The sequence below is a fragment of the Aspergillus aculeatus genome, assembly GCF_001890905.1.
Source record: "Aspergillus aculeatus ATCC 16872 unplaced genomic scaffold ASPACscaffold_4, whole genome shotgun sequence".
Taxonomy (NCBI): domain Eukaryota; kingdom Fungi; phylum Ascomycota; class Eurotiomycetes; order Eurotiales; family Aspergillaceae; genus Aspergillus; species Aspergillus aculeatus.
In genome coordinates this window covers 1,930,259-1,957,105 of record NW_017962979.1, presented here as the reverse complement: position 1 = coordinate 1,957,105, position 26,847 = coordinate 1,930,259, and the positions used below count along the sequence as shown (strand labels likewise).

The following is a 26,847-nucleotide window of genomic DNA, read 5'->3' as shown; positions in this document are numbered from 1 at the left end:
TTTTTTTCCCTCCTGTTCCAACCTTACATAGATACATACAACCCCCTCCCCCTCTTCTTCTCCTCCCACTCGCCTGGTTCGCACTATTCAATGCCAACCATATCCTCCGTCCCTTTCAACCAAGGCTCCCCTCCTCCTTCCTCACACCTTCATTGCCCTCGGCCTTCCCGATCTTCTGCCGTACCTATTCCGGTTCCCTCCTCCCCGGATCACAATCGCACTTCCTCCTTTACTTCTGCTGCTTCTGCTGCTGCTCTTCAGAACTCCGCGCCCGCCGCAGTTCCCGCCCATTCCCATTCCGCCACCACCACCACCACCACCACAACTTCCTCCGCCGCTGCCTCGTCTTCAGTCACCAACCCCTTCTCAACAGGTTTCACTGGCTCGGTAATCGGATCGATTTCTCGTCGCAATCGTCGCTCATTTGCTGCGTTGGCTCGAGAGAAGACTTCCAGTGCTCTCGCCAATTTATCTGCCATCGGAGGCCCCAATTATCCGCTTAGGCCTTCCGCATCTTCTGGAAGTCTTTCCAAGCACTCGCGCAAGCCTTCGCAGGTCAGCATCAGTGAACTGTCTGGTGCCACACCTTTGACCCCGCCTTTGTCGGATAGCAGTGCTAGCAGCGAACAATCCAGCCCTGCGCCCATTGATTTCGTCGCCAACCGCGTTTCCCCCGCTGTGACTGATCAGGCGACGACCTCCGTCGATAGACGACGTCACACTATCCAGCGTATCCCTTCCCCCCTCCAGCAATTACCGGAGATTGAAACTTCCGAACCTCTCGCCAAAATGCATCAGACATCTTCGAGACTGTTGCGTATGACGGAGGATGATCGTCCGTTCACCAAGGTAAGCTCTCTTGCAAAATGCGCGCTAAGTGGTTCACAGAGCGTGCAAGCAACTGACCAAGAAACTAACGGGCAATGTTTGCAGGATTTCATGGACTTGTTCTCGACCCTGATGGTCAGTTTGAAGTTGGATTCGCATCGTGTACGATTCACCAAATATGATCACTCGTTTACTTCGGAAGAGGCCATCAATAACCTGGGGTCGCTCAAATTTTCCCAATCCAACCGCATGCCAGACCCCAAGGACCCCTCTCGTATCGTTACTACCACCACAACCACCACATTCTCCATGGCAAAGGAAATGGCTCGCTCAGTATGTCAGCGCTTCGTGGACGCTCGCTTCATCGAGTCTGTAGACGGAAAGGCATCGCAGTTGTTCCCTCTCAAGGGCGCATTGTACCAGCTCACACCCAAGGGCATCAACATCCTCCAGAGATTCTGTCAGCGCAATGGTATCACTGCGCGCCATGTGATCGATGTTCTGGAATCGCCGCGCAACACAATGCAACTTGTCAACCTGGAGCGCGATTCCGAGACCGACAAGCTGTCCCACGATCGAGCGACCATCGAAGTGATTTTCCGCCGGTTCGCTGGGCAGGATGGCCCTAACGTCAAGAGCAGCATTTCGACCTCCGATTCCGACTCATTGAGTGACTATTCGAACGGATTGGTGGGCGTGAAAATGGCCAAGGAGCGCAAGATCAAGGACAAGATTGTTTCCAACACTTTTACAGGAAAGGCGGCGGTCGACTGGTTGATGGATTGTTCGACGACAATTGAGCGTCGGGAAACCGTCCTCATTGCCGAGCTTTTCGTCAAGTACGGTTTAATCATGATGCTGCAAGAAGACCAGTTCATTACTCTGCCCGACGACTCGATAGCCACTTTTCAACCTTCCAAGAATGCCATCTATGGAATCACCGAACGGGGCCAGAGGGTATGTGGCTGGATTGCACGGGACAAGGCTCGTGACACTTCGATGTACGACAGTCGGGGTATCCCACGAGACTCGAACAACGCCCGGTTGAACCACATTCTACACGATCCAGCTCTACGACTCCTTTTCCGCGAATTCCTGCGCTTTTCACTCTGCGAAGAAAACCTGTCTTTCTACCTCGACGTGTCCGAGTTTACGTCGGCTTACCACAAGGCGGAGAAGGTCGGCACATTCCGGAGGCCGGACTCGGTACGGGAGACTTTGGCTGCGGCATACGGTAAGCTATTTCTTGGAGACAGGTCTCAATTGATTGATGATACTAATCTGTGCAGGTCTGTACAACGCATTCTTGGCCCCTGGCTCGCCCTGTGAGCTGAACATTGATCACGCCCTGCGCAACAGCCTTGCCAGCCGCATGACCAAGGCTGTGGGTGACGACGAGTCCATGCTCAAGAGTCTCCAAGAGGTGGTACATTTATTCGAAATGGCTCAAACGTCGGTTTTCAAGTTGATGTCAAGTGTAAGTCCACACGGAAAACGATACTCATTCTGCACGAATCAATTCTAACATTTAGTAGGACTCGGTTCCCAAGTTCCTTCGCGACCCCAAGTGTGCTAGTATCCTTCAGGAACACGATGTGGACTTGATTGGTGCCCCGCGGTCTTACTCTCCAACTCCGGCTCCGGTACCGGAGCGTTCGGCAAGCCGCTCGGCGCGCCCATGAGTCGAACCTTGAAAATGGACCAACGTGGGGCTCCACTAATCACTACCTCATCATTGGGATCAACACCAGCTTGTATTTGATTATCTCCAAGCGAGGAATCCACCGAGACCTTGGAGTCTAGTGTGCTCTGAGACACCGCCAGACCTTATGAATCCTGAGTCAGCGCGGTCTAGCGCGACGTTGACCGACCAGCAAAGGTGACTCCTGTTGTACCTGGGGTCTGCTTCCGAACATTTGACTTGACACGACATGATTACACGTTATGCGTCTCCGACTTTTCTTTACTTCACTGCATGAGAGCCTGTGTCCAATTCAGAATGGACGTGCAGAGTTCTTCTTTGGCAACCAGATCACCCGAAATGATTCGTTCATCACGACCGATGAGTGGAAAAAGATGTTTTAACGATCAATGGATCATGTGATAGATGCTGGGACCCGGATTTCTGTTCTCTTAATCAAATCTCCTTTGTCTTTGTTTCCTTCACCCCTTTTATGGTTTTTTTTTATCTGTCGAACTTGAAGAAGGGAAGGCTGAAACACACCGCTAGTATTCCAGCATTCCAGCATTAGAGAGGCGTTTTTTACCCCCATATTTCTTCTTTTCTCAGGCATCGATGCATTTTCGTGCACACTTCTTTTCTACTCGGTGATAAATCTGATTGATTGACTGACTTATTGATTTATGTGTGTGTATGCCGCCATATGTCCTTTTCCCTTTTCTTCGATACTTTGTGCAGTTGAGTTTGACTTGACCTATTTTTTGCCTGCATCATCGATAGCATATCTGATCTGCATTTTCATGGGTTAACTTTTTGTTTTCTGCGCCATATCCAGCGAGTGAGTTATGTGTGTGTATGTACATGTGTGCCATGTTCTGATTCATGTCTGGGCCTGAGACTCAAGACTTCGATTGAATAACAACTTATTACTATTTATTCTTGATTCACTCGAAAGATTCTTCTTGTGCTTCCCGACATGAACCCATCATAATCGAAAAATCACCCTCAAATAAAATAATTCGTGAGCATCACCAACCGGCATGAACAATCACCCTCATCAAAGTAAGAAGAACCAACAGTAAGAACCAACGGTAGCACATCCATTCCCCTCCAACGCGGAACCGACATCCATATAGAATACAGGAATAAGGCGATGGCGATGGGAGGGGATAGCAGGACGTTGAAGAAAACTAAGTACCGTACGTACATCCAACAATAAAAGCAACAAATACCACATGGCCAGCACGTGGGTTTCCTCTGCACGAGGGTGCAGGGTCAAGGGGGAGTGACCGCACGCCGGGGGGGGGCGTGACCGACTCACCTCTTTGTACTCTGTTTTTTTGATTGTGGTTGTGGTTGTACTGTACCTCTGCCTGGCCCTTCACATGACCCTCCGGGATGATAGGTATCGGTTTTCTTTGAGTGGATATGGTACTACCTACATTGTATACTGGGGTGGTCGGACAAGGACATGAGGAAACAAACCATTTTGGTTGATCAGAGAGGGGGGGGGGTTTACTGTCATCTTTGTGCAAGCGGAGAGACACCTGCTTAGTCAGCTATCCCGTGTTATGCTCGCCTACGCTGCTCTGCTGTGCCTAGGGGTAACCAACTGTGTCTGCCCTTGACCGGCGGAGGAGAGTCCATGGTGAAGTGTCACGAAGCGCAGTATGTACTGAAGTCTGCCACAGGAGCTCAAGGTAATACCCCTGGTGGATGTGGGTAATCCAGAGCGGGCTTCTAATGGTCTGAGACCACAGGGTGGAAGTATGTATGAGAGAGACCCCTTGACTTCGCCAAATTCGATGCTCGAGAAGCGGGGATTGTACTCGCCGTACTCGACAGGACCCTTTCAGATACCATGAGCTGGGCGGGTACAACTTTGGTGCTCCATGCTGGGATCTGGGGGTCGGATATCTAGTGCCGCCGGGCAGCGTAGGATAGCATAGAACCCCTGAGTTTCTTAATCATGCTGATATGTAAATAGGTAAGGTAGGGTGAAGGGTACAGTACAGCACAGTCAATGTCCAGAGACTGACTACAGTAAAACAGGAAGTTGGGGTTGCGAGCCGGAAAACAACAAGAAACGCCCCAAGCCCAAGAGTCGATATTACCATTACGCCCTTCGTAGCATAACCCCAAGAATAGAAATAGTGTCGGATCAAATCAGGGGGAGTGGGAGAGAATACAGGTGTATGTATACACATCATCCAAGAACATTGAACATTGGATGTTGAAGGAGAGTTGAGGGGTAGTAGGCTGGGTGGATTTGTTTCAGATGGAGTTCTCTCGGTGAAGGTGGTGGTGATGTGTGTTTGTGTGTGTGTTGTGTGTGTCAGGGCTGGATGAATGGTTTGTATGGATGAAGAGATGGCTGGAGACTTGACTAATGACTCGAGTCAGAGTGACTGAACTGATTTCACAGGGTCGGAGGATCTCCTTCAACCTGAGACATCATCAGACAATCCCCCCAAAACGAGTCCAGAGGAACAGGGTGAAACGTCCTTGGTTTCAAGATGTCATTCATCGCGCCTGTGCATCAGTCCATCGGTCCATCGGTCCATCGGTCCATCGGCGCAGCTGCCCACCCCGCACCAGACATCCCAAAAATCGAGACAACCCCCCTGAAGAAGATAAGGAGAAGAGAATGTTCCCTGACAGAACAACCGCCCCCACCCCCACCCCCACCCCCGCCCTCCCCAATCATATCCAGAGAGATACAACCGGCCACTTCAGGTTTACTTGCCCGCCCAGCCTCTCAGTCGCATGCCTTCCTCAATTGCCGACCAAATGCCCTCGACGACCTCGCGATCTCTCCACCGCCCGGACCCGTTCACCCCGCCCTTCTCGTCCCATCTCTCGACCGAGAAGCTCTGCACCCCACGACCCCAATTGCGGACCTCGCGCGGACTGTCCTCCCCGCGCCAGCCCACATAGACACCCGTGGCGTGTTTGAACAGCTCGGGCGGAGAAGACCACTTGTAAGATTTGAACTGCCAGGTTTGACCCGTGGTGAAGACGGCCACCAGGCGGTTCCAGTAATCCGGCCGGAAGTTGGCGGTGCTGTCCACCAGGATGAAGCGAGTGGGCTTGCGAGAGCCGGAGGAGGACGCGCTGGACCTGGAGTGAGGGAGAGAGGTATTAGAGGAGCTGCCTTGGATGCGCAGGGGTCGATTGATATAGAGAATGTTGCTGTTCGTCCCCGTGGCCAACGTGGGGTGGTCGGGCGGAATGAAGACACCCTCCTCGAGGAACGAGCGCACATTGGACATGCGGATAAGAGACGATGCGGAAGGCGACAGCAGGATGATTGGATCCTGCGTCTTGGAGCTGCTCTTGCTGCTTCGGGGTTGCGAGAGACCGGCGGACGGCGCGGGCACCGGCACCATGGAAGAGGAGGAGGTCGGCTTGCTGCCAGGCTTGGTGACGCCCGCGGGATATTGACCCGTTCGCGACGACCGATTCCGACCCAGGATGGTTTCTGCGGTTTTGCGCACATGGGAAAAGTCCTAAAATCCCCAAGAATGATTAGCATCCTAAACGTAAACCCACCCACAGGGGACCTTCTGAGGGAATGGCACTCACCGTCGGCTTAATCCCCCTCAACACACTATTCCGATCCCCCATCTTCCTCTCCCCATTGTAAATCTCCTGTAACCTCGGATCAATCACCTTGGCCGCCCGACTACCGTGCTGCTGCGCACCCCCGGACGCAGCAGCCGCAGCAGCCCCTCCCGTCGCACCAGCGCCACTCCCACTCGGCACCGTAGCAACACCCCCGGCCGCTCCCGAAGCAATATTGGCTGACGCCTGAGCCTGCGCACCAACACTACTCTCCACGCCCGCAGCGGCAGCAGCAGCTGTAGCAGCAGCCGTCACCGCGGCGGCGGCCGCCTTGGCAGCGGCCTCGCCTTCGAGAGGCTTGATGTACTCACTCTCCTCGGACGCGCCCTCCAGCCACGTCAGGAGATCGAGTCGCTCGACGAACACCAGATTCTGGACCTTTTCTTCAGGCTGCTCGGGATCATCCTTCCGCTTCTCCTTGAGGGCCTGGTTCAGCCCCTCCGCTTCGGCGATATACTCCGGGATCGCAACGTCCTTCTTCAGCCACGCGAAGAAGATACTGCGCAGGTCGACGGCCTCGCCTGTCGTGCTGGAGACGAAGCGCGTCGGGGTGTTGAGGGGGATGGTCTGGGGGCTGCTGCTGCTGCTGCTGCTCGGGGTGTGCGGGAAGTACAGGTGAGTGGCTTTGGCGAGATCGAGGTCGGTTTCGGTGTCGGTAGGTGGGTCCGTCGGAGAGGAGGAGGTTGTCGGTCGTGGGGGATGGTTGGAGAGGAGGGATTGGCGGAGGGCGAGAAGGGGGTCTGTGCTGGGTGATGAATTGGTGGCCATCGTGGGTGTCGGTCTCCCAATGGTCCTTCCGGGGAGTGTGGTTTGTGGTGTGGTGTGTAGTTTGAGGTCAAGAGGGTGGGAGAGGTTAGCTGGAATCCACCGCAATGTCGGGGCGAAGACCAAGGTTCCGAGTCAGAATTAAGGGAGATTGTCACCGCTCGGGGAGGGCTTGGGAAATTATAACGGTAAAGGAGGAGAAGAGGAAAAGGGGAGGTGTTACAGCGCAGCTTGGAGGTTGAAGGAAGCTTCAGTTGAGAGCGACTTTCTCGATGCGCGCGCGGGGCACGTGATTTCATCCCCGGAGGTTGGTTGGGGCCTGGCCAACTGGCAGGCCCACTCTGCCGTCTCTCACTTTGTGAAGTATGAGTAGACTCTGGGTAGGTACAGTTTCATTTCCAACACCTAAACTAAAGTACTCAAGACTGCATATCACTCCTGAGTTTCCTCATCCAACTCCAAAACCAGCTCCAACCTCCCAACAGAGCAGTGACTCCTGTAAACAAAATCACTGCTCCGTAGTCAGTCGCATACCCCGTGCTCACTCCACCATGAACACCAGCAACAGGACCTCTCTGCATCAACTTCTCACTGAGCGGCCCGCTGATCACACTCCCAATTCCCCTACCCCCGGCCAAAAGCCCAAAGACTAGCCCCGTCTCCAACGAGGGCATCTCCCGCTTAATCTGCGTCAGGACTCCGGACCAGGTGGAACTGAACCCTCCGGCAAAGAAGCCGTAGGTGATCGAGAAAACCGTCAACAGGGCGAGCGCTGTATGAGCCTGCAGATGCTCGGAGGAAGAAGACAGGTGGCTTGTGGCAGTGGAAGAAAGTCCCCAGAATAACAACACCGATAGCCCCGAGCCCACCGACGACAGCAGCATGATGTTGGAGACGGCGAAGCGGTCGCACATGGAGCCTAGAACGATGCCTCCAACGATGGAGGTGGCATTAAACAGAGCCAGAAGGAGGGTTCCGGTCGTTTCGGATAGCCCGGCTGCTGTTGTCGAGTAAGATGGGAGGTAGGTACTCGGGAGAAAGTATCCTAGACTCTGGATGATGTTTCCGAGCTCCAGTGTCCAGAACGTGAGCAACTTTAGGAACGCGAGGTTGAGAGGCTGGGGCGACGTGGACGCTGCGGGAGGAACTCGGGGCTTGATAAAGGGAAGTGCTATCAAAGTCGTGAGAAGCTGCATCATGTCAGGTCAGACTAGGGACTCAGAATTAGCATGGTTGATGTTCTCCCACCGTGATAATTGTCCAGGCTCGTAGGGTGGTTCTCGCTCCGTATCGATCCAGTGCAGCGCTTGTCAAGAAGGGCAAAGCCACGCCGCAGACGCTCTTGCCGGCCCACATGATGCCATATGCAAGGCCCTTGCGGCGAATGAACCACTGGTCGAGAAGGAGCGTCGTTGGGCTGAAGACGAGGCCGTTCCCCAGTCCACAGAGGACGCCTTGGGTGGCTATCAATTGCCAGACAGTATGGGCGAAGGATGACAGTAACGACCCTCCGACGCTGAGAACCAGTCCAACCGGGGCACAGTATGTTTGCAGATGAGGGTAGCGGGTCAGGAGGGTAAAACTGATAGGCGATAACAGGTAAAGAATTCCCTACGCGGCATCTTCATCAGTCGGTTCCATGGGTCATGCTGAGAGGTATACTCCTACCATCGATGTGGTTCCCACAATCGCCAAACCTCCAGTGCCTCCTTCAAGTTCATCGTGAGTCTCAAAGTATTCTTGGAAAAGACCGGAGACAAGGGAGAACCCTGCACCAGAGAGCTCAGTAAACAGCTTCTTCCCATTCGAGAACGAAGCATACCCCACACTGGAAGTTGGATAAGACAGCAGGATGCTAGGATCAGCCATGCTCCTCTGCCTTGGTCGACCGGTGGCAGCAACGGTTGTTCAAGTTCCATCGAAGCCCTCGGTCGAATCCGATCGATAGAAGGTCTTCGATGTGATCGGGATTGAAGATTCTCCAGTGTGTAGCAAGCCATGGAAGTCAGGATGGAGCGAAGTTGGGGTAAATGATAAGGAAGTGAGGGCAGGAAAAGAAAAGCAAAGGAATATACCCCGCAATGCTATCAGTGAGGATCTGCAACAAGCTTCATATTCAAGACTCGTGACTCATTATTAATCCATGCAAGTTGGTTGCAATCAAGCAAAGATACCCACCATCCATCAAAAAAAAGTGCCTAAATCATCACACACAAGAGCCAAACCATCTACACCCTATATAAAATCTCCTCCATAACAATCAATCACAGCAATCACAGCGGAATCCCCAACGTCTCCTTGATATCCTCCCCTCTCAGCCACTTCTCCATAGCCTCGTACATGCCGCGGAACTTCTCATTATCCTCCATCGTCGGCAAGTCCAGCTTAATCTTATGACCCAGCCGGGCCTGCGCCGCGCCCAGATACCGATACCCATAAGGGTACGGCGCCAATTCCTCCGCCGAAAACTCGGGGACATTCTTGCCGTCGACAGGCAGGATCTTGTCCTTCTCGTAGAACAGACGCTTGTAGTGCACCTTCCAGCCCGCCGGATCCTTCTGGCACCACATGATAAAGCGACAGTCGCACTCGACGTCACACTCCACCCCGTTGAAGTCGAAGCGCTGAGTGATGGTGGCCTTCATCTTGCCCACGGCGCGGCCGGTTGCCGGGTTCAGCTCGACGAGGGTGCCGTTCTCGCGATGCATGATGTGGTCCCCGTTGCGCCGGCCCTTCTTGGAGACTTCGATGAATTCATCGATGGGCATACCGCCGCTCCAGGCTACAGACCAAAAACAGATTAGTTTGCTGGACCGGACCGGAAAGGAAATGGAATGGAAGGGGGTGGAACAGACTTGTGAAGATGTAGGCCTGCTCGGCGAAGCAGTTACGGTAATGGGCCCACTCGGAGGCGTCTCGGTATACCGGCCAGCCTTTGAGAAGCTCGGTCACGCAGAGCCGATCGAGGATCTCGTTGGTGGTGCCATTGATGTGGCTGTGGATGGTGGGCTGGGGATCTTCGGCGGTGATGTTGACGACCATGGTGGATATATCGGTAGCTGGGGTTTTGTCTATCACATTCGAACGATCAATCTCCAGAGATCACATCCCTGTTTATATAGATTTGCTTGTGAAAGCTGTTGCCCTCTATTCTTGTCTCCCTGTGTTCCGATAAGCCTCGATTCGGCCCGCGTCATCATCTGAATCCGTCTCTTGATGTCATCCCATTGCATCAGGCAACCTCGGTCATGGTCGGTGGAGCTTGCGAGCCTGTGGTTTGCTGAGACTGTCTGGAGCCAAAATGCTGGATTACTAGGTACTGCACAGTATGGTTCTCTGAAAGTGTAGGCCGACCAATTCAGTTTGAGAGCGGTCATTGGGAGGCTGGCAAAGACCCCCTTACAATCTCTGGGATCTCAGCTTTGTATACACCAGACACTGTTAGCTCCGCCATTGAGTCCTTGCACGATTTTTTTACGAGATCGGGTTCATCATCAGATACCATTAGCAGCCGACAGACGTCATCAACTTTTTCTCCTCGTGTCCATGATTAGCGGGTCATGCCTCAACAGTCTGGCCAGGGACGGGGTGTCCAGGCGGAAAAGGTTTTTGCAGGATAAGACGTAACTGTGAGGGGATGGAATTAGTATTATCCGACTAGTTGGCTGGTTGGCTGTTGCCTGGCTTCAATCATAATGATGTGGTTGACAGGTGGATGCTTAGGAGTCGACTAGCAAGGGAAAGAAACGTTGCGAGGAAGGCCAAGGCAGCATCCACCCCGAGACCAGTCCCTCAGGAACTGACCAAGCATATCTCGCTGATAACTACAATAGCAACAACATGTGAAAGCAATCAAAGACGCTCTCATTCCTCATTAGCAACCCTGATTAAGAGTCGTCATTCCCAATGTCCTGGGTACAAAAGTTCCTAATAATAAAAAGAGGAGAAAAAAGAAGAAGATAAGAAGAGTGAAGAAAAGGAAATGGAAAAGAGAAGAACAAAAAGAGGAAAAAAAAATAGTAATAAAGACAATCGTGAAGCGAGTGCTGCAGATCATTGACCTAATAGTGTAGGTCGGCCTAAACCCATCCATGATATCCTTGGCCCATCCCAGTCCCAAAAGTATTTACCTATCCCGCTCCCATCCTGACACGCCTGATACGCCAGTGAAAAATCAAAAAGGGCACCCATAGAACGCCCGGAAATCCCATCCTTTACAGGTCGAAAGAAAATAGACATAAATCAGCAAAAAAACATGGTTGCATAGCACAGCACAGTGACTCAGACAAGTGACAGGCCTGTCATCCAATCCCAATGCCCAATCATCATTGCGTCAGTGAAGACAAGTGAGAGGCAGGTGCAGGCCCAGGAACATCTTTCAGCATATCTTGGGAGCGTCGATCATCACCCTTGGTTGCTTCAATTGCCCTCGGTGAGTTGCTATGCTTGGGCATACTAGAAGTGACCGCCGTCGTATCACGAACCACGGGTCCTGGCACGGCTGAGGTTGGTGGAAGCATCCCTGTGGCCTGGAGCTGAGTTTTCTCTACCGACGGCGTTGTCTTGGTTCCACGCCGAATAATGTAGTCTCCCAGGCTGAGCTTCTTCTTTACGGGGCTGGGAGCAATCACACTCGACGAAGCAAGGGCAGGCAATGTAGGTTGGGGAGGTGCATCTCCCAAAGGAGAAAATGACGCCGACACAGGTGCAGACCCAGGGCTTGGGGCAGATGCTTTAGAGATGATGGGCGTGGGAGGAAGAGGAACATGAAGTTCGGGACGACGTTGGCCGACTGTTTTCAACGGTATTCGAGCATTGTGAGCGGCTGTTGACGGCCAGGGAGGTGGCAAAGGAGGCTTGACCATGCCTCGGTCTGTTGACGAGGCCTCGAGCGGTGCGGGATAGGCTTGCGAGGGCGATAAAAGAATAGGCGAATCGATATCCTTCATATCCGCATCGTCTTTATCGCCTGACGCACTAGGGGTCGACGCTGTAAGTGGGAGACCCCCAGGGGGGCTCAGAGACGCAGGGGGCGAGTCCAGATGTCTGACTGGTTTTACTGGAGGTGACATAGATTGGCTGCTTTTTTCGAAGCGCAGACGATCGGAATAGCATCGTTTCAACAAACGTTGAGTTAATGGTACGAAGTTAGGTCGTCGAGGCAAAGGCGAAGAAGAGAACCCATCGATAGAGGCTTCAGGCTCGGTTTGAATTGCCGAGTCCACGTATTGAGGGCGTCCGAGTGGAGATTGGACAGAAGGCATGCTATGGCTGTTGGACATCTTGCGTGGAGAACCATGACGTCCACTAGGCAACGGCCCAGGCAGAGTACCAGCCGGTGGGGAGTGCGATCGACGCTCGCCACCATGACTTGACTGACCACTAGCTCGCTTTTTCCTTTTGTTGGTTGCTTGCTGATCCTGCTCTAATTGCTGGAACTTTTTCTCGGCCGCCGCGATTTTCCGCTTCTCGCGGGCGGAGAGCTCGGAGTCTCCCAGCAAGTAGTTTTCGGTCGGAGTCTGTAGCGTGGGAGTCAGGTCGCGACTGCGAGTCTGTCCGCGCACAGAGCCTGACGCAGAACGACTGTCGGCTTGATCATCCTCATCCATAGCCTTGGTCGTTTCACTCCCAGCACGACTGTTAGCGGTGGGGGAAATGGTTGGTTTTGTCTTAGGTCTCTTCCGTTTGAGGCTTGCCTGTTTCATGTGGGCGTCCAATAATCTGGGGTGTCGCCGGCGATCTACGCTGGCCAGCAAGCAGTTCGAGGATGGAACGCAAGCGCAGCCGCCAAAATGGGCGAGAACATTGCTGATGCAGATGGCAGCGTTGTCTTGAGCATTCTCACTCGGTTCTTGCTTGACTAAGCCATTGCTCGATTCGAACAGCTGAGGATCCAGATACCACATGGCAGTAATCTCGGCATCAGGGGCAATATCTTCTTTTGCAACAAAGCAGAAGTGATATTCTACCTGGTTCGTAATGTAGGTCTTCATCGTCACATTCGGACGGCAAGACCGCCGCACGTAGCGGAGAACACTTCCTTCATGGCGACTATCGATATAGATCGGGAGCTGGGGATGGAAGAAGACGAAAGGCTCCGGATGACGGAGCTCCTGCCAGCGATTACTGGGATCAAGACAGTAATCCCGCAGCAGCCCAATCTTACCTGTGATTTCCCCAACGATTTCGTCCTTCCCTACACGATCTTTGGTCTTAAGCACTTTCCAGGTCGGGTGTTGCCCCTCCAGTTCAATACTAGGTTCTGTGATAGACTCAGTTGACAGTGTAGGCCACCGCGACCGGTCAAGTGATGCCCCGGACCAAGTGAAGATATCCTGCGCGGACCGCCCGTTGGCAACTCTGGCCAGAGCGGTTGGTTCCGTTACCCAGGAAGCCAGATCTGCGGCCAAAGGAAGGTTGACAAACAAGTTGCTGTCCATACTCGCATAATCGTTATCATGATCATAGAGGTGCAAGAACTCGTGCGAATAGAGGGGGATGGGTGGACCAGCCGCTTTTATGGGGCTCATGGACGCTGCAGCCCGTTTCCGTGGATCAGGTGGAAAACCCGGAGCACCCGAGACAGAGCTAATGGACCCCGAAGCACGATGATTTGTCTTGACTTTCTTTGCAACGGGCTGATCGCGCACCGCGGATTCTGATCGATGGTGAAATCCATTTACCTGATCACCATGTTCTTTAATTTTTTTCTTGTGGCTCTTGTTTCCAGATCGTTTGGTTTTCCGGTCACCGCCGTCATTCTGTTCCCTAAGACGTCTCTGCCGTTCGGTTGCACGCCGCCCATCCAGATGACGCGGCTCGCAATCGACACAATTATGCACGTCGGGCACATCTCGACCATGGTAATAGCACTCTATATGCTGCCAAGTTTCGCACCCTTCACAGAAAACCGTGTTCCCATCGTCATCCTCAAAAGCGCAGATGCATTTGATGGTATACGGCTCCTCCTCTTCCGGGGCGATGGAGTCGGAAACGGTGCCGTTGACGCCGGGTGAGTGCAGCGGGACGGTGACCGGATAAGGGTCCGTGATGGGATGCGTGATGGCGACTGGGGAGGTATCTGTCATAATCCGACAGAATACCCCCTCTCAGAATGAACAAGAGACACGCGGTGGTGGTTGTTCGGGTAGACGAACGGCTCGTAGTGGTATTGTATCACAGACCAACACGCATATCAATAAAACGAACTGCTCTCCTGGCCTCAGCTATACACACACAACTCTAAGCAGCAGCAGAAGGACCACGCCAAGGTGAAACCACTTGGGCGCAGAGGAACCTGTCCACGATGTCCCAACTCAACGAAAACACGAACGACGAACCACAAAGCAGGACTCGGCTGTAAGCGACGGTAGACGATTTCGGCGCTGAAGGAGGGAAGGTTATTAGAAAGAAGGCTTCGGACCGAGTTTCGAAGGGAAAGGGTGTGTCGAAGAAAGCGTTAGTGATGTCGTGATTGTCAGTGGCGCGTGCGACCGTATGAACGCGAAAGGGTATCGATGATTGAGAGTCGACGACTATGGAAGGGCGGACAGATCTCGAATCGCATGGAGAAGAGGCGAAATTTGGAATAGACGGTCGAGAGATGGAGGCAAGGTGGTGAGGAGGTCCCGGTGAGGTGATCGTCGTTTGGTAATAGTCGAGGGAGGGAGGTGAGGATAAGACAAAAGGGGAGAGAAGAATTAGTATGGAGAAGGTAATTAAGAGGATAGAAAGGTCAAAAGAGGATTTCAGAAGGAATGGTGGATGAGTGAAAGGGAGTAGGTAAGAGGAAGGGAGATCGAGAGTGAAGAGGGAAGAGAGTGAGTGAGAGTGGATCAGAGAGTGAGTGCAAGAGCAGCGAGCGAGAGAACGAGAGAGACAGAGAGAGCGAGAGTGAGTGAGAGAGGCTAAAGCCACGGATGGGCCATCCAAGCGGCGCGTCCAAGACCCGGAGAGAAAAAGGAATGGCGTGGAATTTTTTCTCCCACCCGCTTCAAGGACTGGGGGTGGGAAAGTGTGTCAATGGTGACTTGGGGGGGGGGGGGGTGGTTGCTGGAGTAGGTGTCCTCGAACAGTGCCCTTTTTTTCGCTCTTCTCGCTTTTGCTTTAATTTTGATCCGCGATTTGGACCTCCTAGACTTGTCCTTTCTTAGTGTCCTTTTTTGTTGAGGGGGAGGGTAGATAATGATGGCAGACAGAAAGAGGGGGGAAAAGGGAAGAATTGATTTGTTAGTGATGAGTGGTGAGCATAACTTGGGTAAGGGACAGATCCGACAACGGACAGTCCGAGCAACGAACGAATTGCAAGCTGGAACGAGGGACAGGGAGGGGGGAGGGATAGAGAAGGGGAGTCGTAGCCAAAACCCACCCACCCTTGGAGCCTTGGAGGGAAGCACAGGTTGCTTGGGAGGGCGGCCGGAAACGAACCCACGTCGAGCCAGACCAAGAAGCTCTCGAGTTCGAGTCTCTCTCCAGGCTGACTCTCGGCCTCTCTGCTTCCGGCCTGAGTTCTCAGGCCAATATTCATGGTTGCCTGGAAGCGACCAAAGGTGGAGAAATCCCGCTTTGCCGTTCCCGGTAGAAAAAAGTCCCACTAGTCTCAATCAGGGAAAAGACGGGTGCCGAGCCCCGTCTCTGACACAGCGGGGGGGAAAGGAGGAAAATCATGTGAGAGGCAGGCAGAAAGAGGAATGGTGCCGGAGCATTGAACTCAGTGGATCAACCCGGGAAGAGGAGAGGAGGAAGAAGAGACACGGGAAATGTGTATGATCCATATGTGAGATGTGGGGAGAGAGTTCTGATGAAAGAGATGGAAAGGAGGGGGAAGAGCCAGCGAGCTCGTCCGGCCATCTCTCCCACGAAATGAAGCACATAAACAATAGGGATCTGGACTGAAAGGGAACATATTGCGAGTGAAGGTGAAAAAGAAAAGAGGAAAGAGAGAAGGAAAGGGACGACGAAGCCCGAATGCACCTGAATGTGGATCATTTTAGCTGCCATCAACAATAATGTCGGTCAACCTGCCCATCGTAATTCAGGCCAACGACCGCCCTGGGACAACTCATGCATGCGTTGCCCATCATGGTTCGTAATGGGACTTAGATTGTCATTGTAAACTGTAGACCTTGACCGGGGTGTCAACCCAGGAATGATGAAGCTTTAGGTTGGTCAATAAGAAGAGTGTGTTAGTCTTAATGAATGGTTAGCAGTAGAGCAAAGGCAAGTCATGAGCAAGACGGGATCAATCAAGTGCTTGGTCCTCAGTGCGGCAGGTGGTGGTGGTGGTGGTAAAGTTGGTACTCAAGGCGGCAAAGGGGACGAGCGGCTGCATGCTTGGTCGGGAGACCCAACCATGAACCATGGCAGGGAAGGTCCTCCTCGTAAGGGCAAGGTCAGTGAACAGAAGCAGAGATCAAAAAGCACTCCTATGTGCTAGCCTGACAGTCAATGATGAAAAGGGCAGATAAATTCCCATCTATTGACAGGGCTGGGGTAGGTAGGCGTAGCGGTGTTAAAGTGAGTGAGTAGTGTGGTGATCGTAGTGGGAGAGGGCATGAGTACTTGACAAGAGCCAGGGTCCCCATCATATTTGAATGGGCGGAAAGTCCAGCAGCAAGGCTGTGTGGTCAGTCATAGGACTCAGGGTGGCGGTTGCAAAAAGAAAAGGGGAGAGGAAAAGGGAAGGGAAGTGCAATAATAAATGGAATGGTCTGTGAGCAGGGAAAATCGTAGGTAGTGGAAAAAAAATATCCTCTCATGACTGATAGATTACCCATACCCGGTGCGGTGGGTTGGTTTGCACCTGGGCTGGTATCAAGCGTTACCAGCTAGCCAGGCAGACAAGCATAGATGAGAGAAAAAGAGAGCGAGAGTGAGAGCGAGGGTGTCGGAAAGAAGATGAAGACTGCTTTACACAGCCCAATTAGATCCTATAATACCTCTCTAGCCTTTGAATATTGTTGTTGAGGCACTTGCAATGGAGGAGACGTCACTCTATGATGGTTTGAGATAGCAGTCATATTAGCAGACTCACAAGCTGACTGCAAAGAGGGGAGGAGGGACCTCATGACTTGCAAAATAATGCAATAGAGCAGAGCCAAATGACCTTAAAAGTAAGCCTGGAGAGCACTCAGTATCCGTAGCATCCCCGGTAAGAACAATTTCTAGCGTTGCAGTGACCATGGTGACTGAGCGGTGCAGGGTTGACAATAATTTACCAACCGTAGCGGGTAAAATACATTACCTGTAGGGGCTGACGGGTGTCTGTCCAGCCCGCGCGTGGCGAAACCACCGCTCCCCCAAGCTTACCCTACCGGCTTTGTTGCCTCCCAACTAGCAGCTATGGACTTCCCTCTCAATATGATGATTTATCATCGGCGTCTCTGGATGTGGCAGACAAATAGTAGATCAAGTTGGAAACTGCGATTCAAGAATACAAGTAGTACACATCCTCAGGTAGGTATAGGTATATGACAAGCCCGTTGCCCTTCTAAGAATACAAAATGAAACAATGAATCTCAATGCCACACACAGTAGGATAATGATAATACAAGGTATGAGGCGGAATGCCGAGTTCACCACTGCAATAATGTCCTTCGATCAGCGTCATTAATACCCTCATGGACCCATTGCAGATCCGGCCTCAGCCTGGTGAGGAGGAGCATCCTTTCTTGACCGTGCCATCTCCCACCACACACGCTGTCCAGATGATCGAGCAAAACGGGCGCGGGCTTTGTTCTGCGTCTGCTCGTCGGGAAGTGTGCGAAACGAGGTGAACCCCTGCGTCAAGGAAGTTCGGAATCGATGGCTCAAGTAAAGCATCCAGAACATGGCAATGCTGGTGTATACGGGGACCGCGTTGCGGATCTTCAGTCCCGACAGAGCAGGGGCTTCGTCCGCGGGTGGCGAGGGGAAGGCCATGAGGAGGCTGTTGGCGATAGGTAGCACGGCGCAACCCGCAATACCCAGGTACACCCCATAAGGTTGGATGCTGGACTGATACACCTGCACAAAGCCTTCGTCGGCTGTCTGTCGGCGGAATCGGATGTAAACGAGACAGGCACCGAGCCATGAGATGGAGCCAGACGTAGTGATGAAGTACAGCAATGAGTTGTGCACAGATGAGCTGGACACCGACACCGACAGATACCCAAATACCGAGAACAAGGCGGAGGCAACAACGGCCACATACGGCACGCTCAGTCGGTTGCGAGCCGTGAAAAGGGTGGGGGCATGGCCAGTCTCCGCCAAGGCACAGAGTGTGCGAGATGAATGATGGAGAAAAGAGCGCCCAGAAGCAACAGAAGAGATGCAAATCATCGCCCGAGCAAGTATAGATAGCGCGCGAATGCCAGTCTGATCGATACCAACGACGAAGGGTGAAGCTCCGGCCCCGAGGCCATCGTTCGTCAACAGAGGCTCGTCGAAGGGACTCATAAAGGTCATCATGAAGGCACTGACAGTGTAGAGCGTGAAGAGCAGAAGGCTTGCAAGCCGTGTTGACCGCAGGATGCTTGAAGGATTCTCCACTTCACGACGCTCGACCTTCTGCACGATCAACTCCGGAACGAAGGAGAAGGCAATCACCGTGTAGAGAAGACACTGGAGGAAGCCCAGAGCGCGACCCCCGTTTCCGGGCACCAGGTACTCGCTAAACGGGCCAGGCTCATGCCAATAATGAAATCCTCGGATTGATGTGCCAGGAAAACCTCGAATGGCCATATAGATGGAAACAATCATGAATCCGACAGTGGTGAAGAGCTTCAAGCCGGTGAATATGATCTCGCTTCGCATGAATTCCCGCTCTGGAAGCATGTTGAAGAGGAAGATCGCAAGGGTGACTGCTGTGATCCGTATAGCAACGGAGGTCGCCGGATCCCACTGACCGAGACTGACCATCGCGGTGGTAACTTCGAAAGGTACCATCATTGCCAGAGTATACCATCGTAAGTAAGCCAGAGAGAATCCGAGATGACCTGAGCTGTACTGATACCCATGGGTAATCAGGGTACCAAAGGGACGAGGCTGATGGGCTGCCACTTCAGCGACGGCGGTCGTCAGGCAATACATCAGAATGGAAAGGAAGACATATGAGCCAACGAGTGCTGCTGGACCACCGACGGCCAAAGCCTGACCGGCACCGATGAAGAGGCCCGTTCCAATAGTTGAGAGAATCATTGTGTATGGCGGGATCAATAATGATGGTGTGGATATACTGGTAAAGACTGGAAGGGAGGTATGTGTACGTATAGAAGAAGAAGAATGCTGAAGAGGTGAAGAAGAAAAGGATTCGAGGAGGCGGGAGGTGGTTTTGAGTCGAGAGAAGAAGGGCGTTTGGCACCTTCCTCGTTCAGCGACGCCAACATACACCAACACGGAAAGACTGAGTCCTGGCCTCGGAGATAGAAGGTAGGTACATGTGAGGTCCACGATGCAGTGTGGGCTACAGGCTGTGCGTAAGTTGCTATTACCTTTTGCGAACCTCGATCGGATGATAGAAGGAAAGTGCGCGGGAGGTAGTCGAGGCCCAGATCCAGCTGGGCAAGTGTCAAGGAAGACCGACCACCAAGACTGCACCCGGAAAGGAACGTACTAAGCGATGCATGGGTATCATTTCTACTACCTAGTAAAGGAATATAGCAGGAGTGCGAGATATTAAGCAGATATTAAGCAAATATTAAGCAATGATCTATGGCCCCTACCAAGGTGCGATCCACACCAAACGCCTCTTGAGCATGAATAGGAAATTTGACCAGGAAGACAAAGACCTAATGGAGAAACATGGATACCAGAGAGTGCTGGAAACAAGAACATGTCCTCGCGACGCTGCTATGGGTATACTTAGCGCCTGCAACCTGATAAATCTAATCGACAAATTCCAGCCAGGGAAGTAAATCACTGAGAAGCCATATCAGTTTCGGCATATTCGAGCCATTGCCCTGAAAGAGACTTCTTCCAGAAGCGCACAGCACCATCATCACCCGAGGAGATAAGGCAATCGCCTATCTGATGTTAGACTTCCAGTCATAGTAACCGTGAGGGAGGGATTGTAGTACTTACCGGCGTAGGAAAAGCCCACTTGCCACACGTCAAGGTGTTTGCTATCAATACAGGCGACTTCCTTGTACGAATGTTTGAAATTGGAATCATCTGTTGCCGCACGGTCGGATAGCGAGGCAGGGGCATGATTTGCCAGAGCTGATCCGATTCCCGACTGGGCTTGCGTGCGCACTGATAGCGACTGCGAGGCAGATCGAGAATGGCTGCCATTTTGTTTCTTGGTCTTGGTTTCGGACGGGGAGGTGTACACTTCAAATACACGAATGAATCCGTCTTTGCACCCGCTCGCAATCAGATCGTATCCGCGAACCGAGCCATTTGCCCAGGAAATGTCTCGGACCAGACCACCATGGCCGCTTAGCTCGATCGCATGGTAAAAGCGTCGATTGGCATCGGTGCGGTACACTTTAACACTGTCCATAGCTGCCACCACTAGAGAAAGGCTTTTCCTGTCCCAAGATGGTGAGACCGAATGGGTGATGTCCGTAGGGTCGTGGTGAAACTGAACCTTGAAGCTTGTTTCCTCCCCTCTCTGAGGCGCACTACAGACACGGAATTGATCCAAGGGCTGCCAATCGGCAAGGGTGTCCGGGCTGACCGGCTCCATAACCATTAGATACCCGTCGCGCGTGATTACCGCGAGCCACGATTCGAGATCGATGTTGCGAAAGTCAATGGAGACGAACGGGTGGCGCTGCGGCGCTGTCATGCGAAAGATGGATCTGAAACGCCGACCCGAGTTGAGAGGCTGCGTAACATCTTCTTGCCATATCTTGCATTTCATATCTTCCCCCACGCTGCCAATGTGCTGGCCAGTGAAAGGTCCATTCCAAGTCGCCTAAACAGCCTATCGTCAACACAAAGCAAGTTTCTGCGGTCGATGTTAAGACAGCTTACATCGCGGATTTCCGCGTCATGGGCGCGCCATGTATCTACTAATCGCCATTCTCCATCTTTCTGGTCCCAAACCTTCATGCGATGGTCGGTTGAAGCCGTTAGGATGCGATTGCCATAGAAGTTGAATTTGGTCACTGACACCAGGTCACGATGACCGGCATCGAAATCCGCGAAACCCGACATGGATGTGGTATGCGAACCCGGGATTTCACCCCCAATTAGATGGGCGAAACAACCAGCCTCACAGCCACCGCCCTGGACACAGGATGAGACACGTCGACAGTCAGCTGGGAGCTGGAGGGGTGGTAATTCAGGGTTGGGGGGGTTCTGCTGATGCTTTTTTTGGCCTATCCATGCGTCTCCGATAGCTTCCCTTCTCCGATTGTATCAGATAGGACATGCACTGGGATTGTTGGGATCGCACAGCTGGTTTGTCACTCAGTCATCCATTCATTGATTACCTAACACGTTTGTTATCTGATGCGCATGTGCCTGATCCGCTCAGACCGCCTTCTTCAAGTCACCAGGCGGTGGAGTTACGTCGGCAAAACGAGCTGCGTCGTACGCCTTTCTCCACCATTTCCTAATGCCACCTTGCCATTCTTCGTGGTCTTTTTTAAACACATGCTGGAGACTCGTCAGTGTTAATTCATAGGGCTGTGAAGCCGGTATGCTGATACTGTCTCGCGCGCGATGACTTCAGTCAATTCGAGCTCTCTCTCCCACCATGAGGCCTGGCGCCTCTTCCTCTTGGTGGCAGTATGCGTCGGCATCTTGTCCAATACATTTCAAGGCGAAGGGGCACCCCTGATCGCGTCAATTGCCTTCAGTGGCATTGCATTTGCAGTGACATTTAGTATGATCCGTTGGCTTGGGCCTACTTTCCTCAAAGCAGGGCTGAAGGGGAAGGATATGGCCAAACCGAAAAGGCCCGAAATGTATGTGCTTCTATCTGTTCGCTGATCACTGTACAATGGTCGCGAACGTGTTTTTGATCAGAATCATGGTGGTTAATGTGCTTACGGCTCAGACCAGAGACTATGGGAGCTGTTTGCTCCATCGTATATCTCCTTGCGCTCATCTTCTTCATCCCCTTCGCTTTTTACAAAGATATCGTGGCAGCGACCTCGGGGGGAGGTAATCGCGATGTTGTTATTGAAACCCAACACGTTGAGCATGGTCGCATGCTACATCGGTTCCCTCATGGAAAGGTTTGCCACTCTCAATAGCAAACGACGCCTTCTGTATGCTAAGAACCAATTCAATAGCTTGCCTCCTACCTCTCCGGATTGCTCTCTCTTCAATGCATTGTTATCCTCGGGATCGGCGATGACTTGCTCGACATTCGATGGCGGCATAAAGTTCTCATCCCCGCCTTTGGTGCGATCCCAATGCTTATCGTCTACTTCGTGGATTTCGGGGTCACGCATGTGGTTGTGCCCGTTCCTCTGCAGCCCTATCTGGGACCGTTCATTGATCTCGGATGGCTGTATTACGTATACATGGCTGCTGTGGCCATCTTTTGTCCCAACTCGATCAACATGTTGGCGGGGGTCAATGGAGTGGAGGTTGCCCAGTCGCTCGTGATAGCAGTCTTACTGATTGCGAATGATGCACTGTACCTTGCGCCGGTGACGCCCTACCCGCATCCTGCGACTGACTCGCATCTGTTCTCGCTGTACTTTCTCCTGCCATTCGTCGGAGTCTCTTTGGCCCTTCTATGCCACAACTGGTACCCCTCCAAGGTCTTTGTCGGGGATACGTACTGCTACTTTGCAGGAATGGTCTTTGCTGTTGTCGGCATTCTCGGCCACTTCAGCAAAACACTGCTCCTCCTGTTCATCCCGCAGATCTTTAACTTCGTATATTCCACCCCTCAGCTGTTCCATCTGATCCCATGTCCGCGCCATCGCCTACCAAAATTCAATTCCGTGACCGGGCTGTTGGATGCATCCGTGACGGAATGGACGGTACCGCCTGCGCCACTGATCGCCGCCGCATTGGAACTCCTGCACAAGCTGCGCCTGGTTCGCGTCACTAGAAACGAGAATGGTCAAATCGTGCAGTCGACGAATCTCACTATTCTCAACCTGTGGCTCGTTTGGATGGGTCCGATGAGGGAAGATCGGCTCGCATTGAGCATGGTTGGTCTGCAGACTGTGTGCGGGCTTTTAGGGCTTTTTGTGCGACACCGTTTAGCTCTGCTTGTTTTCCGCGAGGACAACCGGGCGTTCAGTTATGTGTAGAGTAAATGCTGCCGAGTTTCAACTTGTATAGATGGTTTCGAGCATAGACTTATTTATAGCCTTTGGGTCCACTGTCCAAAGAAGCAAAGGATGTACGTAGTCTCTGAATAGGTAGTAATGAGGTTTCTTCAGATCAGATACAATAATACGCCGATACACCAACTGACCGCCCGACCCACAGTGACGGCGCAAAAGAGCTCCAAACTCGAAACTGGATCGGCCCAGAATTCCCAGCTGGCCGGACGCCCGACGGGATCCAACCAGAACACACCAGCCTTGCCCTCTTTTGGTCGAGTAGCGCCGTTCATGGTGTAATGTCACCGGATATGATGACATTCCCAGGGAGTCAACTCCATACTAGGTATCAACACCACACCTATTCTATGCAACTGTAATAAGATATTTTAGAGCAAATGCTGCATGTCGGGCATAATGTTTCGCCTAAGAGTCATTTACTACATAACGGAGTCATTCATTGCTGGGAATTTCGAATCAGACTCGGTCGGTTAGTCACACTACCGTCGCTAACCGCCCCCCCGCCCCCGACATCGGACTCCACTGCCCCCCCAGAAAATTCGGTCCCGTCCAATCGGCAAAGGGCCATTGGGTGCTGACCACCGAGACCGGCGTTGCCCCTCGACAGGCGGCGGTGCGACATCGCGGCGGACGCTGCTGTTAAAACCATCTCTTGTCTCTTCTTGCTCCTCTGCTCATCAATAAATCATCCTTCACATTTGTCTCGCGTGCCTTGTGCAAGCTATCTCTACTCTCGCCCTCCTCATTCAGCTGCACAATCACTCCATCTCCCTCAATATCTCCCTCAATCCTCGCCCCTCATGCCCGGCGTCGACAAAAAACCCAAGACCTTGTATGACAAGGTCCTGGACCACCACATTGTCAACGAGCAGGAAGATGGCACCCTCCTGATCTACATCGACAGACACCTTGTTCACGAAGTGACATCCCCGCAGGCCTTCGAGGGTCTCGAGAACACCGGTCGTCAAGTCCGCCGGCCGGACTGCACTCTGGTGACCGTTGACCACGTACGTTGACTCCTTTGACCCCGGTGATGCATGGTAAAAGCTGACTGGGATGCTCTTCTGCAGAACATCCCTACTTCCTCCCGAAAAAATTTCAAGAACGTCGAAGAGTTTATCCAAGAGAACGACTCCCGGCTGCAAGTGACTACCCTCGAGGAAAATGTGAAGAAATTCGGCCTCACCTACTTCGGGATGGGCGACAAGCGCCAAGGTATCGTGCACATCATCGGGCCCGAGCAGGGATTCACTCTGCCCGGCACCACCGTCGTCTGTGGTGACAGTCACACCTCCACCCACGGCGCCTTCGGTGCGCTGGCCTTCGGTATCGGCACCAGCGAGGTCGAGCACGTCCTCGCCACACAGACCCTCATCACCCGCCGCAGCAAGAACATGCGCATCCAGGTCGACGGCGAGCTCCCCGCGGGCGTCACCAGCAAGGACGTCGTCCTCCACATCATCGGCATCATCGGCACGGCCGGCGGTACCGGTGCGGTCATCGAGTTCTGCGGGTCCGTCATCCGCGGCCTGAGCATGGAGGCCCGGATGTCCATGTGCAACATGTCCATTGAGGGCGGTGCTCGTGCTGGCATGATCGCCCCCGACGAGGTCACCTTCGAGTACCTCAAGGGCCGTCCCCTCGCGCCCAAGTACGACAGCGCCGAGTGGAAGAAGGCCGTCAGCTTCTGGAAGAGCCTGGCTTCCGACGAGGGCGCCCACTACGACAAGACCATCGTCATCGACGGCAAGGACATCATCCCCACCATCTCGTGGGGTACTTCCCCGCAGGACGTCATCCCCATCACCGGCGTGGTGCCCAGCCCCGACGACTTCCAGGACGATGCCCGCAAGCTGGCCTGCAAGCGCGCCCTCGAGTACATGGGTCTGACCTCAGGCACCCCCATGAAGGACATCGACGTCGACAAGGTCTTCATCGGCTCCTGCACCAACGCCCGCATCGAGGATCTCCGCGCCGCCGCCAAGGTCGTCCGCGGCAAGAAGATCGCCGCCAACATCAAGCGCGCCATGGTCGTCCCCGGCTCCGGTCTGGTCAAGCAGCAGGCCGAGTCGGAGGGGCTGGACAAGATCTTCGTGGATGCGGGCTTCGAGTGGCGTGAGGCCGGGTGCTCCATGTGCCTGGGGATGAACCCGGACATTCTCTCCCCGCAGGAGCGCTGTGCCAGTACCTCCAACCGCAACTTCGAGGGCCGCCAGGGCGCTGGAGGCCGCACCCACCTGATGTCGCCCGCCATGGCCGCTGCCGCCGCCATCGTGGGTAAGCTGGCCGACGTGCGCGAGCACCTGGTGTCCAGCCCCGTGCTGAGCAAGGCCCACACGGCCGTCAACGTCGATGAGGAGCCCCACCACGAGGACCCCAGCAGCGAGAGCGAAGCGGAACGCATCAACGACCAGCCCGCGGACAACGAGCCCCACACCAACACCATTGCCGGACGCAGTGGCTCCTCAGGTAGCGCCGGCCTCCCCAAGTTCACAACGCTCAAGGGCATTGCGGCGCCGATGGACCGGTCCAACGTGGACACGGACGCGATCATCCCCAAGCAGTTCCTCAAGACCATCAAGCGCACGGGGCTGGGCAGCGCGCTCTTCTACGAGCTCCGGTACAAGGACGGGGCGGAGATCCCCTCGTTCGTGCTCAACCAGGAACCCTACCGCAGCGCCAAGATCCTGGTGGTGACGGGCCCCAACTTCGGCTGCGGCAGCTCCCGTGAGCACGCCCCCTGGGCCCTTCTCGACTTCGGCATCAAGTGCGTCATCGCCCCCTCCTTCGCCGACATCTTCTTCAACAACACCTTCAAGAACGGCATGCTCCCCGTCGTCATCTCCGACGAGGCCGCCCTCACCAGGATCGCCGCCGAGGCCTCCGCCGGCCGCGAGGTCGAGGTCGACCTCGTCAACCAGCAGGTCAAGGACGCCCAGGGCACCGTCCTGGCCGCCTTCGACGTCGACGCCTTCCGCCGCCACTGCCTGATCAACGGCCTCGACGACATCGGCCTCACCCTGCAGATGGAGGACAAGATCAAGGCCTTTGAGGCCCGCCGCTCCCTCGAGACCCCCTGGCTCGACGGCAGCGGCTACCTCAAGCGCGGCAAGCGCGGCGGCGGCGGCGCCACCATGATCCAGGCCGCCCCCGTCCCCAAGACGAATCGTGGCGACGTCAAGGGTGAGCCTCTGGAGTGGTAGGCTGCGTTCCGTTGCCCCCCTCATCCTTTCTGCTCTTTCGAACTTTCGGATACACGTTTCTTGTTACGACAATACCATAATGCAGCTTTTTTACTTTTTTCTTTTTTCTATCTTCTATCTTCGGGTCCTCTTTTCTGTTGTTGCCTCGCAAACAAAAAAAAACAGCTATATATCACTTGGTGTGCTTCTTGGGCTTATGTTGTTGAATGCCCCGTTCCGGTACAAAAAGGACACTGGGAGGGAAAGGAACTAGACAGGAAATAATTAATTTCACATCTCATTGAGACTACTTCAATTCCTTATTTTCTCCATTTACGTAAAGTGTAGATCTCACCAACGACGCTATCCTTGACGTCCGTCCGTACCTCTTAAGCTCCTTACATCGGCCTTGCCAACCTCACGACCGCCTACGGCCAATGAGAAAGCGCACAGCTAATAAGCAAAGCGGCGTAGTCACTCAAAAATCCTTCATTTGTGTATATCCAGAATTCAATCGATCCCAGTTTTT

General features: G+C 53.4%; 9 protein-coding genes across 9 annotated transcripts; 3 read left to right on the top strand and 6 right to left on the bottom strand.

Moving 5' to 3' along the window:
• Nucleotides 1-90: 90 nt before the first annotated feature.
• On the top strand, nucleotides 91-2,510 carry flbA (developmental regulator FlbA; the record flags this gene model as incomplete). The annotated part of the gene is made up of 4 exons (XM_020203387.1): nucleotides 91-849; nucleotides 934-2,062; nucleotides 2,118-2,305; nucleotides 2,364-2,510. 4 exons carry the CDS (start codon nucleotides 91-93, stop codon nucleotides 2,508-2,510), a joined length of 2,223 nt encoding a protein of 740 aa, XP_020058810.1.
• Nucleotides 2,511-5,233: 2,723 nt separating this feature from the next.
• Nucleotides 5,234-7,122, bottom strand: ASPACDRAFT_1886770 (CDC73 C-terminal domain-containing protein). The gene is made up of 2 exons (XM_020198436.1): nucleotides 6,095-7,122; nucleotides 5,234-6,018 (listed from the first exon to the last, which is right to left on the bottom strand). The coding sequence occupies exons 1-2, from the start codon at nucleotides 6,899-6,901 to the stop codon at nucleotides 5,248-5,250; spliced, it is 1,578 nt and encodes a 525-aa protein (XP_020058809.1). The 5' UTR covers nucleotides 6,902-7,122; the 3' UTR covers nucleotides 5,234-5,247.
• A 126-nt stretch (nucleotides 7,123-7,248) lies between these two features.
• Nucleotides 7,249-8,968, bottom strand: ASPACDRAFT_115431 (uncharacterized protein). Its single transcript, XM_020195901.1, has 3 exons — nucleotides 8,567-8,968; nucleotides 8,147-8,509; nucleotides 7,249-8,088 (listed from the first exon to the last, which is right to left on the bottom strand). The coding sequence occupies exons 1-3, from the start codon at nucleotides 8,765-8,767 to the stop codon at nucleotides 7,318-7,320; spliced, it is 1,335 nt and encodes a 444-aa protein (XP_020058808.1). The 5' UTR covers nucleotides 8,768-8,968; the 3' UTR covers nucleotides 7,249-7,317.
• Nucleotides 8,969-8,996: 28 nt separating this feature from the next.
• Nucleotides 8,997-10,013, bottom strand: ASPACDRAFT_76872 (nuclear transport factor 2 family protein). The gene is made up of 2 exons (XM_020204808.1): nucleotides 9,754-10,013; nucleotides 8,997-9,680 (listed from the first exon to the last, which is right to left on the bottom strand). Exons 1-2 carry the CDS (start codon nucleotides 9,938-9,940, stop codon nucleotides 9,172-9,174), a joined length of 696 nt encoding a protein of 231 aa, XP_020058807.1. The 5' UTR covers nucleotides 9,941-10,013; the 3' UTR covers nucleotides 8,997-9,171.
• A 1,210-nt stretch (nucleotides 10,014-11,223) lies between these two features.
• On the bottom strand, nucleotides 11,224-13,986 carry ASPACDRAFT_25325 (putative PHD finger and SET domain protein; the record flags this gene model as incomplete). The annotated part of the gene is made up of 1 exon (XM_020199323.1): nucleotides 11,224-13,986. The coding sequence occupies one exon, from the start codon at nucleotides 13,984-13,986 to the stop codon at nucleotides 11,224-11,226; it is 2,763 nt and encodes a 920-aa protein (XP_020058806.1).
• A 3,066-nt stretch (nucleotides 13,987-17,052) lies between these two features.
• On the bottom strand, nucleotides 17,053-18,744 carry ASPACDRAFT_115428 (putative proline permease). Its single transcript, XM_020195900.1, has one exon. It carries the CDS (start codon nucleotides 18,710-18,712, stop codon nucleotides 17,516-17,518), a length of 1,197 nt encoding a protein of 398 aa, XP_020058805.1. The 5' UTR covers nucleotides 18,713-18,744; the 3' UTR covers nucleotides 17,053-17,515.
• Nucleotides 18,745-19,597: 853 nt separating this feature from the next.
• On the bottom strand, nucleotides 19,598-21,141 carry ASPACDRAFT_76869 (putative nuclear pore protein (SEH1)). Its single transcript, XM_020204807.1, has 3 exons — nucleotides 20,855-21,141; nucleotides 19,958-20,795; nucleotides 19,598-19,899 (listed from the first exon to the last, which is right to left on the bottom strand). The coding sequence occupies exons 1-3, from the start codon at nucleotides 21,035-21,037 to the stop codon at nucleotides 19,793-19,795; spliced, it is 1,128 nt and encodes a 375-aa protein (XP_020058804.1). The 5' UTR covers nucleotides 21,038-21,141; the 3' UTR covers nucleotides 19,598-19,792.
• Nucleotides 21,142-21,322: 181 nt separating this feature from the next.
• On the top strand, nucleotides 21,323-23,224 carry ASPACDRAFT_115425 (UDP-N-acetylglucosamine--dolichyl-phosphate N-acetylglucosaminephosphotransferase). The gene is made up of 3 exons (XM_020195899.1): nucleotides 21,323-21,792; nucleotides 21,885-22,065; nucleotides 22,123-23,224. Exons 1-3 carry the CDS (start codon nucleotides 21,548-21,550, stop codon nucleotides 23,098-23,100), a joined length of 1,404 nt encoding a protein of 467 aa, XP_020058803.1. The 5' UTR covers nucleotides 21,323-21,547; the 3' UTR covers nucleotides 23,101-23,224.
• A 712-nt stretch (nucleotides 23,225-23,936) lies between these two features.
• On the top strand, nucleotides 23,937-26,339 carry luA (3-isopropylmalate dehydratase LEU1; the record flags this gene model as incomplete). Its single annotated transcript, XM_020203386.1, has 2 exons — nucleotides 23,937-24,143; nucleotides 24,207-26,339. The coding sequence occupies 2 exons, from the start codon at nucleotides 23,937-23,939 to the stop codon at nucleotides 26,337-26,339; spliced, it is 2,340 nt and encodes a 779-aa protein (XP_020058802.1).
• Between the last annotated feature and the right edge of the window lie 508 nt (nucleotides 26,340-26,847).

Bases quoted from the DNA above. Each gene is read 5' to 3' on its own strand.
- ASPACDRAFT_1886770 (XM_020198436.1), bottom strand. From the start codon at position 6,901: ATGGCCACCAATTCATCACCCAGCACAGACCCCCTTCTCGCCCTCCGC. The intron at 6,019-6,094 runs GTGAGTGCCATT...TGGGGATTTTAG, and splicing joins TGAGGGGGATTAAGCCGACG to GACTTTTCCCATGTGCGCAA.
- ASPACDRAFT_115431 (XM_020195901.1), bottom strand. From the start codon at position 8,767: ATGGCTGATCCTAGCATCCTGCTGTCTTATCCAACTTCCAGTGTGGGG. The intron at 8,510-8,566 runs GTAGGAGTATAC...GATGCCGCGTAG, and splicing joins TTGTGGGAACCACATCGATG to GGAATTCTTTACCTGTTATC. The intron at 8,089-8,146 runs GTGGGAGAACAT...GACATGATGCAG, and splicing joins GAGCCTGGACAATTATCACG to CTTCTCACGACTTTGATAGC.
- ASPACDRAFT_76872 (XM_020204808.1), bottom strand. From the start codon at position 9,940: ATGGTCGTCAACATCACCGCCGAAGATCCCCAGCCCACCATCCACAGC. The intron at 9,681-9,753 runs GTCTGTTCCACC...TTTGGTCTGTAG, and splicing joins GCAGGCCTACATCTTCACAA to CCTGGAGCGGCGGTATGCCC.
- ASPACDRAFT_115428 (XM_020195900.1), bottom strand. From the start codon at position 18,712: ATGCTTCCAGAGCGGGAATTCATGCGAAGCGAGATCATATTCACCGGC.
- ASPACDRAFT_76869 (XM_020204807.1), bottom strand. From the start codon at position 21,037: ATGTCGGGTTTCGCGGATTTCGATGCCGGTCATCGTGACCTGGTGTCA. The intron at 20,796-20,854 runs GTAAGCTGTCTT...TAGGCTGTTTAG, and splicing joins ATGACGCGGAAATCCGCGAT to GCGACTTGGAATGGACCTTT. The intron at 19,900-19,957 runs GTAAGTACTACA...AACATCAGATAG, and splicing joins AGTGGGCTTTTCCTACGCCG to GCGATTGCCTTATCTCCTCG.
- ASPACDRAFT_115425 (XM_020195899.1), top strand. From the start codon at position 21,548: ATGACTTCAGTCAATTCGAGCTCTCTCTCCCACCATGAGGCCTGGCGC. The intron at 21,793-21,884 runs GTATGTGCTTCT...CTTACGGCTCAG, and splicing joins AAACCGAAAAGGCCCGAAAT to ACCAGAGACTATGGGAGCTG. The intron at 22,066-22,122 runs GTTTGCCACTCT...CCAATTCAATAG, and splicing joins ATCGGTTCCCTCATGGAAAG to CTTGCCTCCTACCTCTCCGG.